Genomic DNA, 12031 nt, shown 5'->3' with positions numbered 1-12031 from the left:
AAATTAACTAACTTCTAAATGGATCTGGCGTGAGTGGGCTGAACAGCAACAACAAAGTGCATGCGGAGAGGGGTGCCCCGCACGCTGACTACGTATTCTTGGAGAAAAATTATAGCAGAATTTCATGTATTCTCACCCGCACACTGCCATAGGCAGGCTATTCCCTGCGGAGAGTGCCCATAGATGGGAATGTGAAAAATAAGGTTCAATTTCTCTGTGCTGGGCGATGGGGCTAGAAACAGCCAGACACAAAGGAGCAACCCCAAAAACACTAGTGCATATAACTGTGACTTTATTTCTGTTGCCGGGCAGTATCTACTCAAACTGTTTGTGCAACTTCTTCTTCAGCGCACACAATCAATTAATTTGTTACAGCCCTCTCCAGCAGTTCCTAGCAAGGGGTCTGAGTTTCCATGTAAGGGAGCAGTGATAGTTACGGGAGCGCGGGCTCTTGCAGTTACACACAGGGTAACCTGGGCTGCAGATATGGGGGCCGTGACAGTCTGATGCTTCCGATTGTTTTTCAGGGTTTGGCCTATGTGCAGCAAGCGGCACAGGCTAAGCTTTCTTTAGATCATAGCCGTCGAAGTGGAGCTGCAGCAGGGTTCCATGGAGGAGTTGCATTATTTTTTTGGGCAGTGAAACAGTAACCAAACGATTAATTTGTCAAGTTACTCTTCTTTTTACTGTCCTTTTTTATCTGAACGCACCCAAAGCCCCTTTTATGGTGTAGTATCATCATTACTTCATAGCTGCAGTGTGGCGATAGTAGTTTGTTTCCAAATTGAGGCGCTGGTCACATCCTGCACGTACTGCAAGCTTGAGGTCAAACACCTCTGACCCTAGCCCCACCGAACTGCATCAGTATTCACGGCTTGTAGCCCCATCCCCCCCCTCCCACCACTCTAGTTCTCCGCCCAGCCTGCGTCACGTGGCCAAACAAAGGCCTGACTCAAACCAACACCCGGACGTGAACGACAACCGTATATGCTGGCTGTAGTAGGTCTTGAGAAATGTAGCACCAGAGACTAAGTAGCAGGCGCACAACACCCATTGGAAGATTCAGGGCAAAGGCCAAACTGTTGGAAGCTCCATGTTCTACAGATGTATGAAACCAAGATTTGTATGTCTGTGAAAAACCCGAAGATGAAAGCTTTCTTATAAAATCCCACCTGTTCCTTTTGACTGCAACGTGTAGGCAAATTCCATATGAATTTTGAATGTACTCTGGGTCACGCAATTTGTGCCTGAAAAACTTCATAGGAGAGCAAAATGAATTCACCGGCTGTATATTGTTAGTCTAGATGACGTAAGCAGTACTGGATACATCAAAGTCCAAATAAAATAATGTAGTTGAGCACGGCACTCATGGGCTAGGGCCGTAAGATGTGAAGATTGCGCTGTCATTTTCGATCGTACCTAGTGCATTTTGGGTGCTGTAGTTTTGATTCTGATAACGATTTACAGCAGAAAGGCAAGGGTCAGAAACACTGTCCTGGTGGATAAAGTCAAGTCTTAAGGAGCTAACCTAAGTGTTTTTAGAACTGTAGGTGGCACTAGAGACTCACAGCCCCAGTCCCCCGTAAGGAAGAAGCCACAAGGGTCCGGCAGCTGTAGTCCCGAGGCGCGTCTTTCTAGGTCACAAAGGACAGGCTGGTCCAGTTTTAGATTTCTCGAGTGCCTTTCAGGAGGGACAAATTGCACCTTTTCTGTGGGTGCAGTGCTCCAGGCCTCTAGGGGGAGGCTGGGGAATAGAGCTAAAGGTCCCCAGAGGCATGATGTCCTGTCAAGGGGGCCTTACTTCTCAAGGCTCGGAGAGAAGATAACACACATAGTTTGCTTGGATTTGACAAGCCATACGTTTAGTCTGTATTAAATCTGTCCCAGAATCCTCCGGTGGCCTGGCTGTGCTTGCTTACCTGCCCCCTGGCTGTGCTTGCTTCCTTGCCCCCTGGCTGTGCTTGCTTACATGCCCCCTGGCTGTGCTTGCTTCCCTGCCCCCTGGCTGTGCTTGCTTCCCTGCACCCTGGCTGTGCTTGCTTCCCTGCCCCCTGGCTGTGCTTGCTTCCCTGCCCCCTGGCTGTGCTTGCTTCCCTGCCCCCTGGCTGTGCTTGCTCCCCTGCCCCCTGGCTGTGCTTGCTCCCCTGCCCCCTGGCTGTGCTTGCTCCCCTGCCCCCTGGCTGTGCTTGCTCCCCTGCCCCCTGGCTGTGCTTGCTTCCCTGCTCCCTGGCTGTGCTTGCTTCCCTGGCTGTGCTTGCTTCCCTGCCCCCTGGCTGTGCTTGCTTCCCTCGCTGTGCCTGCCTGTGCTTGCTTCCCTGCCCCCTCGCTGTGCTTGCTTCCCTGCCCCCTCGCTGTGCTTGCTTCCCTGCCCCCTCGCTGTGCTTGCTTCCCTGCCCCCTCGCTGTGCTTGCTTCCCTGCCCCCTCGCTGTGCTTGCTTTATGCCCCCTCACTGTGCTTGCTTTATGCCCCCTCGCTGTGCTTGCTTCCCTGCCCCCTCGCTGTGCTTGCTTTATGCCCCCTCACTGTGCTTGCTTACATGCCCCCTGGCTGTGCTTGCTTCCCTGCCCCCTGGCTGTGCTTGCTTCCCTGCACCCTGGCTGTGCTTGCTTCCCTGCCCCCTGGCTGTGCTTGCTTCCCTGCCCCCTGGCTGTGCTTGCTTCCCTGCCCCCTGGCTGTGCTTGCTCCCCTGCCCCCTGGCTGTGCTTGCTCCCCTGCCCCCTGGCTGTGCTTGCTCCCCTGCCCCCTGGCTGTGCTTGCTCCCCTGCCCCCTGGCTGTGCTTGCTTCCCTGCTCCCTGGCTGTGCTTGCTTCCCTGGCTGTGCTTGCTTCCCTGCCCCCTGGCTGTGCTTGCTTCCCTCGCTGTGCCTGCCTGTGCTTGCTTCCCTGCCCCCTCGCTGTGCTTGCTTCCCTGCCCCCTCGCTGTGCTTGCTTCCCTGCCCCCTCGCTGTGCTTGCTTCCCTGCCCCCTCGCTGTGCTTGCTTTATGCCCCCTCACTGTGCTTGCTTTATGCCCCCTCGCTGTGCTTGCTTCCCTGCCCCCTCGCTGTGCTTGCTCTCCTGGGTGGGTGTGTGTTTGGCTCCGGGTGGGTGTGTGTGGCTCTGGGTGTGTGTGGCTCTGGGTGTGTGTGTGTGGTAGTAATTGCTGTCTGCTGAGCTCGTCCAGTAGGGTACAATAGGTCTCACATTTGCGATAGATTAAGCTATTGGCAATGTAAATGACAATGCCATTTATTTATCTGTTTTCACAACCAACAACTAAATAAACAAATTTGTCATTTACAACGCCAATAGCTCTAACTTTTGCAAGGGCGAAACCATTGCATTGTAAATGCTTGTTTTAACCTCCTTCCCCTTTTTCTTGGCCCACGCTACATGGCTCACCCTGCACCTTTCCATGCGCACCAAGAATCACTGGCACACTTTGTGGGGAAGATTCATAAAACGGCACCAAAGATATAGTCAAAAACGCTACTCCTCTGGAAACATGGTCCTAACTATAACTACTAACTGGTTAACACCAGTAGGTAATACATATACACATTATTAATCCCTTTTGTGGTGTACCTGTGCCACCCCTTTTGTGTTATTGGTAGACAGAATGCATTTTTTCTCAATAATGGTCAGTTGCACCCAAAATTGACAATTACAGTAAAGCATTGCTTTCTTTTGGGAAGATTCCTCTATAACATTGTCAGTAATCACTAAATATGTGGGTTTGCTTACTAAGTAATGAACATGTTTGCTTAGTTATGTAAGATTTACAGCAAGAACTGCAATTAACGCTAACAGCTAAGTACAAGCGTCCATTTTCGATTGGGATGGTGTTGTTTTGGCCTGTAGACAGACTGTTGAATACAGTTCAAAACGATAAAAAAAATGACAGCCGGAAGCTGGCTGTTTACGGATTCAGTTTGAGGAGAGGCATACGATAGAGTTGCAGGAGGACAGTATTTTAGAGCTGTCTCAAGAGACACTATGTAGCTCATCTACCATACTGAAATTGTATTGTTGGCGCAGACAGTCTAAGCTGTCGTTGTACTTAGAAAATCTGTTTCCATATAAAATAATCATCATAATATCAGCATCACCAGCACAAAGTTCGTGAATCAAAACTAAAATACATTAAAATACCATTATTGTAAACACCCAGGAAATAGTACAGTAGCATTCGCCTTTAAACTACTTACATAATGTTATTGTAAATGCAACACAATAAGATGACCTAATAAATTCATCCTTTCTTTCCACGTGTCCTGTCTTTTTTTTTCCTATTTAGACCCGCTGATCATTCATTGCTACATTCATACTGTATACGAACACTGAAACATCCATTTAATCAGACGAACGAAAGGTAGGGCTCATTCTCTGAAAACTGTCAGATACAGCAAACCTGCAGATGTTTGTTTAACTAGTTCCATTTGTCATTTAACATTTTTTCAGTTTGGTTTTGACTCAAGTTGGGCACATCGCATTAACCCATTTGTTAGCTGTGTGATGAAGGTGCATTCGTGAAGGTCCATTTTTGAAGCATCCATAAAAACCTGGGTATTGAGCCTCAAATTAGTTTTTATTTTTACATAAAAGCTCTCCACTGTAAAATAAAGAGGGATTTTGCTTCAATCACGACGGCTTTCTTGCGAACTGAACTCCCCACAGAGGGAGAAAGAGAGCTGTTAGACCTTCTCCTAACCACTGCAGTCAAGTTGGTACTCACGAACTGGAAGGACACCTCCAAAGAATCCCCATCTCCTTTTAAGAAGTTGGGGGAGTTAAAGAACAATCCACTATAAGGGTTGGCTTCACAACGCAGCCATCTGCAGACTTATTGCTACCAAAACTGCAGAACTGGGGTTCTGAACCTTTTGACTTCTGTGGACCCCACGTAATCAATATTGGAATCTGTGTACCACCACTGAATCATTTTTAGAATCGTGCCTCCACCCCTTCTGAGTCATTACTGGAAGCCAGTAGACCCTCGCTTAAGCGAATTTGATGATTTAAACCCCCCCAATACACAAAGATCCAGAAAAAAGTATTCATCAAACAAATATACAAAAGATGAAATATTTTATTTAATTCACACATATATATATATATATATATATATATATATATATATATATATATATATATATATATATATATATATATATATATATATGAAACATAAGATATGTAATTTTAATGAAAAGCAGGGGCTTTTCTAAATGCAACTGAAGCCACACATCTTCCATACTATATTGTCTTTGATGCATGTGCACTGCTCCCTTGAATCCATCTGAGGACGCCAACTTAATTTTTAGCCTCCAATGGAAAGTTTCTTCACATTTACTGAATGTTTAAAAATGTTCCATTTTGCACCTTTATTTATGTACTTCCATCTTTATTTCTGTACTCTTTATTAATTTTTCATCTTCTAAGCAGTTGGGGACCCTAAGTAGGTGTCGTGAACCCACAGTGGTGCGTACATCACAGGTCAAGAACAACTGCTGTATAATGTAGATCGCATGGACTTTGGCCTCACTCAGATTAGTGCTTTCTGTCACCTAGCTCTATTGGCTTTTTGGTGTATCATTCGACTCCTATAAAGTGCTTGCTTTGAAAACATGAGGGACAATTTTTCTGTGAACAGTACACCGAATGATGACACATTACATTATTTGTCTCATAAATGCATTGTATACAAAAAGTAGTCATTTTTGAGGGGTTTTAACTGCACAATTTAAAAAAAATGTTTGACAGAATGCAATTTGTGTTGGCCATACGTTGGCTTGTGTTTTTATGCCTTTTAATGCCTTGATGATAATCATGGTCAACCTAGATAAAACGATCTCTTTTTTGGAAAATTGCACTCACTACAAAAAGTCCTAGAGTTTCTATCCATCATTTCTTCCCATTAAAGCGGGTGAGGCTGTATCAAGTATTATATTAGCTTATTATACCCAGGCTTTATTTAATTTGGAGAATGGTAATAGAGGCAAATGCAGTGGTATGTCACCCCCGAAATAAACAGTTATCCCATATATTATTATTGTATTAATCCTATATTGTAATTTTTTGTTGTTTTCTATTATCTTGATTAGATAAAACTTTTCAAATATTGTGGCTATCAGTAGTAATTTTTTCACCTAGGTTAATGTAATCTCTTAAACTACTTACCTGGTTTCCTTTCTTCAATAGATTTCGAAATTGAGCATTCATGATGCCAATAAATTGATCAGAATTTGTAATACTTCCAGTGAAATCTGCCTACTTTTATTTTATAATAAAAATGCAAAGCACTTATAGAATAACATCTCGCCCACAAATTATGTGGCTTAGTCCTAGCACAGTGGACTTGTGCATATGTTGGTAGTAAATTTCTCTGACATTTTTGGATTTCACACGTTTTCTTAGTAAGCTAGAAATGTCAGAGTTTTCCCAGGAAGAATTACGGAATTCTACATTAATTCAACGTGAAGACATTTTCACTTGTGTAGATGCTGCAGTTATCCGTTTAAACCTCCATAAACATGTTGTCCAAGTACATTTGTACCTGCTAACTTTTTATTTTCTTTGGTATGGTGGTGGCGATTTGTTTTACATTCTTTGTGGAAAACACAATCCCCTGTACAAACCAGTTAAAAGGGATGTTTCTTTCCCCTTCTCACCTTGCTGGATCTTTACATCAGCCATTTGCCTTAGTAAATGTCCAACAATGTCATGGTGGAAATGTCTCTAGCAACCGATAGTATACACTCAGAAACTAATGGGTTTATGGGTGTACACCTACTCAGACAGTTTTGCAGCGTGAATCTTTCTGGATTCACTAGACTGTGCATTATTCAGCCATCTAGTGGTTGGGTCCGTAATTGTAGTCTTTTTTCTCTCTTTTTTTTTGTTTCAAGGCCCATGTGGGCGTTGACATACCACCATTTGGTGTCCCTCGTGAGTTTGACGTGCTTACTCCGGAACCTCCCACCTTTGGTAGCCATCTTCAGATTCTTTTTTCCGCTGTTGGGTCTGCATCGTTACCGAAGAGTTCCAGAGTTTTGGAGTAAGAATCAACGGAAATTGGGGAAAATCGACAAAATCACAGTTTTTCATCACACCCGACTACAGGTCAGGTAACCGGGACTATGAAGGAGCAGAATTTTTCACAAGATCTCGACGTTCAACCGAGAATGCGCACACAGGGGGCTCCCTGAGCGCAGGAATGGACAAAGCACCCTTCAAATTTTGCACCAATTGCCATCACAAATACGCGACGCTGAACAAGCTGCCGATATGGAGAGGAAGAAGAGGAGGCTTGAGGCCGAAATGGTGAGCATCCTGCAGCGGAAAAAGGACTTTGACAAAAAGATGAGCCAGTACACTATCCCGCCGAAGCCCGCGGCCGAGGTCTAAAGGGGCTACGTAGACCCTGAACCACCGAAACGCCTGAACCGGTCAAAGTACAGGAGGAAGAGGCTTCGTGTTACTTCGAGGGAGAAGGCGAGGAGGAACAGCAAACCTACCAGGACTCGACGTGCTCGGAGGCGCAAGACTTAGTGGCATGACCTAAATGCCGAAATACCGGAAGACAGAGTAGACACATACCCTTCGTGGCTTTCACCACCAGACGATATAGGAATCTATAATATGGTGGTCAAAAATGCTGCAGAGATATATGGAGTGAAATTGGAGGAGGAGAAGCCCAAGGCTTGTTTTCTCCTGGAGACTCTTTTACCTACACAAACAAGGTGTCAATTCCTGTCCATGCTCCCTAGTGTGCTGGACCAGGGCAGGGAGGCTTTCAGGGAGCCAGCTGTATGTAAATCAGTGGCCCCGAGAACAGAAAGGAAGTAAAAGCACTCCTCAAAGGACCCTGCATGCATTTAAGGATCAGTGCCAGCGGATTCAATAATTACTGCAACAGCTGGGAAAGAGCCAATGTGCCCACAAATGCCAGACCACCTCCTGACAAGGAGAGTAGAAGAATGGACCTCACGGGGAGGAAAGTAGAACGGAGTGTGGCGATTCAGTGGCACATCGCCAACTCAAACGCCCTAATCAACAGACACACATACTAGCACTGGGAGGAAGTGGGGTAATTCCTGAAGCACCTACCGGATCAGTACCAGCAAAGGCTACCCCACCTGGTAGAGGAAGGGAAAAATATGGCGAACACATGTTTAAAGTCGGCCTAGGACGCGGCGGAGATGTCCAGCAGGCAGATGATGATTGGGGTGATAGAGAGAAGGTACGCATGGCTTAGGATTTCAGGCTTCAAGCCTGAGGTACAGAACAACTTCCTGAACACACCCTTCAACGGAGAACAACATTTTGGGACACCAGTTGACGAAAAGTTAACTCAACTAAAAAAAAAAAAAATGACGAAACTGCAAGGTCAATGGGAGCACTGCAGTTCAGAGGGATGAGAAGGGGTACACCCTCAAGAAGTCCAAATGGTAGGGGAGGCAATCAACCGAGTACCTCGCACCAAACCGTCCAGCAAGGTTATCAGGGAAACGGCCAGGGCCAGCAGCAGGAGGGACAGCAGCAGCAGAACTGGCAGTACCAGCCCCGAGGCCAGTCCTTTCGAGGTCGCTCAAACGGACAAGGACAGGCACGGAGAGGAGGTCAACTACCCACCTCCAAGTGACTTCGCCGAACGTCAAACACCCATCCAGATAACACCTCTAGGGGGGCATCAAAAGACAAGAAATGTCCAAAAACTGATTTCACAAAACAAACAGTTCCCCGAACATATAACACCAGTAGGAGGCAGAATAAGTAACTTCCTCCAGGAATGGAGAAGGTCACAACAGACAAATGGATATTAAACATCATACCATACGGCTACTTTATAGAGCTAGAAAAACAACCTCCAAACAAGAGGCCAAACAACTAGGCGCTCTCTGCAAAATAACTTTCACTCTTGCTACTAGAGGCACAGGAACTGCTCAACAGGGAGGCAATAGAGATAGTGCCGTACAAGGAAAGAAACAAGGGGGTTATTCCAACTACTTCCTCGTACCAAAAGTGGACAAACCGCTAAGGCCTATTCTGGATCCAAGGTTCTTAAAAAAGTTCATAAGGACACAAAGATTCAAACTGACATCTCTGCAAGAAGTAATACCCCAGGTACAGGAAGGGGATTACATGGCAACTATAGACTTAAAGGACGCGTACTTACACATCCCCATCAACAAAAAACACAAACGCCTACTAAGATTTGTGAACAACAAGACACACTGCCACTTCACAGTGCTCGCATTTGGATTCAAATCCGCTCCAAGGGTGTTTACAAAATGCCTAGCAGCGTTAGCAGGACACCTGAGGAGGCAAGGAATACATGTATACACCTACCTCGACGACTGGCTCGTAAAAGCAAGCTCCTACAGCCAGTGCAAACAACACATCCAGCAGGTGAAAACAATTCTAATCCAACTGGGTTTTTCAATCCATTAGGGGAAGTCTTCAATAGAACTGGAAAAGGTGAAGATATTCTTAGGGACAGAGATCAACACCATACAGGGCAAGGTGTTCCCCAGCACAAAGAGAACTTTGGCAATACTGAAGGAGACACGTCTTTACCGCAAGGGGCAAGCTCCGACAGCGAGGACAGTGAGCAAGCTAATGGGAATGATGGCGTCATGCATACACCTCGTCCCAAATATTCACCTACACATGAGACCGTTCCAGGAATGGACACAGCAGCAATGGTCACAGGCAACAGGGAGTTGGGAAGATCTAGTGGTTGTCACACACGGAGTGCATCAGGAAATAGAGTGGTGGAACAAGGAAAACATATCGCCTGGGAAACTTTTCACACAGCCAACTCCAACAGTGACCATCACAACAGATTCCTCCCAGCTGGGGTGGGACGCGCACATGAACAAACTCAAGGTGAGGGGGTTATGGTTGCAGCAGGATGAAAAAAACAGTGTTCCTAGCCTTAAATGCCTTGGAAAAGGAGCTATACGGAAACAGGGTGTTGATCCAAACAGACAACACAACCTCCATGTTCTAAATCAACAAATAAGTAGAAACACAATCTGTGGCACTATCAGGGCAAGCACAGATTATATGGACATGGGCCATTCCACTAAGAATAGACCTGCTGGTAATACATCTCCCAGGGAAGGACAATGTAGAAGCAGACAGACTCAGCAGGCAAACGTCAGCATCCCACGAGTGGGAGCTCAACCAACAGGAAATAGAGAAACTATTCCGGAAATGGGGCACACCGCAAATAGACCTATTTGCAACACAGAAATGCAAAATGCCAACACCTCGCATCCAGACAACCAGACCATCGGTCCAAAGGGAATGCGCTATGGATAAGTTGGTCAAATACATTTGCTTACGCTTTTTCCCCGATGCCACTGATACACAGGGTACTCAACAAATGCAGGATAAGCAACATGACACTAATACTAATAGCACCTCAGTGGGCCAGACAGTTCTGGCTCTCACAAAAAGTAGAAATGGCGCAAGCACACCGACAAAGAGAAGTGACCTGTTAGCAATGCAGAACGGAATGGTGCTACACCCAGAGCCAGAGAGCCTCAGCCTAGCAGCATGGCTCCTGCAGACTTAGAATTTGTACACCTCAAACTACCAGCAAGCACAATGGCGGTGCTCAGGGAGGCAAGGAGACCTACCACAAGAAAATGCTACTTAGCAAAGTGGCAAAGATTCTCCGAGTGGTGCATTAGGGAGAAACTTCAAAGGAAAATTACAACAGTACTAAAATACTTAACGCATCTACCACAAAGTAAACTAAGCTACAAATCCCTAAGGGTGCACTTAGCGGCAATAATGGCTTACATAAGAGAAGAAACAGGAAAGTTTCTTCACCTCCCAAGTAGTAAAAAGATTTCTAGAAGGGGCAAAGAGAATTGCACCTCCGAACAGAATGCCAGCACCAGCATGGAACCTAAACGTAGTGCTAACTCAATTGATGAAGGCACCATTTGAGCCTATTCACAAAGCTACACTGCACATGCTCACAGTAAAAACTGCCTTCCTAGTGGCTATCACATCACTACGAAGGGTGAGGGAATTGCAAGCGCTAATACTTCAAGAGCCCTACCTGCAAATACACAATGATAGGTTTCTAATGAGAACAGACCCACATTTCATGCCAAAGGTGGAGTCATGGTTCCACATCAACCAGACAATTAAAATACCAAGTTTTTTCCAAAGCGCTACACACACACAGGACGCCAGGAGGGCAGTAAAGCACTATATAGAAAGGACAAAGGAGTGCAGAAAGAAAAAGCAGTTCTTTGTATCCTTTGCCAGCAGTTTTTTGCGACAACAAGTTACCAAAAATACCATTGCATGGTGGATTGCACAAACCATACAACTCTGCCACAAACAAGCAGGAAAACAGTTACAAGGAGCAGCTCATGCTCACCCAACAAGGAAGAAAGGAGCAACAATTGCGTAAATTCAAGACATTTGCCAAGCCGCAACATGTCTTCAGTGCACATGTTCACTAAGCACTACTGTGTAGATATTCAAATGAACAAGGAAGCGCTAGTGGGACAGAAGGTCTTACAACACATATTCAGTAACCAGAGCTCATCTTCCACCCAGCCACTACAATAACGATAAACCGCTACAAAGTCTATGCACAGCATAGTGAATCTAGAAAGATTCATGCTGCAAAATGTATAGTTTCTTACCTGTCGGTGTAGTTTTGCAGCTTGAAGACTTTCTTGATTCACTAGCGAGCCCACCCTCCTCCGCCAGAAAGATGAGACAGGAGGAAGAGGAGGATAACAGGGAAAATACTTTAAAAGGTGAAAGGAAGAGAAAGACTAACACAAGACAAGACAAAATGAATCCGAAGATGGCTACCAAAGGTAGGAGCTTCCGGAGGAAGCACGTCGACGTCACAAAGGACACAAGATGGTGGTATGTCGACACCCACCTGGGCGAAGAAAACAAAAAACAAAAAAAAGACTACAATTCCGGACCCAACCACTAGATGGCGGAATAATGCACAGCATAGTGAATCCAGAAAGTCTTCAAGCTGCAAAACTACACCGACAGGTAAG

The 12031-nt window shown here is 45.7% G+C and overlaps 1 protein-coding gene across 11 annotated transcripts in view; it reads left to right on the top strand.

Annotated features, from left to right (window-relative positions):
• TFDP2 (transcription factor Dp-2) overlaps positions 1-12031 on the top strand; it is a 626881-nt gene that overhangs the window by 255493 nt on the left and 359357 nt on the right. For 4 of the 11 annotated variants that reach the window (XM_078666405.1, XM_078666403.1, XM_078666408.1 and 1 more), the window contains exon 4: positions 4276-4350. The exons of the other annotated variants lie outside the window; for them this stretch is intronic. In XM_078666405.1, coding sequence (XP_078522531.1) covers positions 4276-4350 — 75 coding nt within the window. The remainder of the gene's footprint in view (positions 1-4275; positions 4351-12031) is intronic. 11 annotated transcript variants of the gene reach the window in all.

The sequence above is a fragment of the Lissotriton helveticus genome, chromosome 11 (assembly GCF_964261635.1).
Source record: "Lissotriton helveticus chromosome 11, aLisHel1.1, whole genome shotgun sequence".
NCBI classification, from domain to species: Eukaryota; Metazoa; Chordata; class Amphibia; order Caudata; family Salamandridae; genus Lissotriton; species Lissotriton helveticus.
This window is presented reverse-complemented; position numbering and strand designations above follow the sequence as displayed.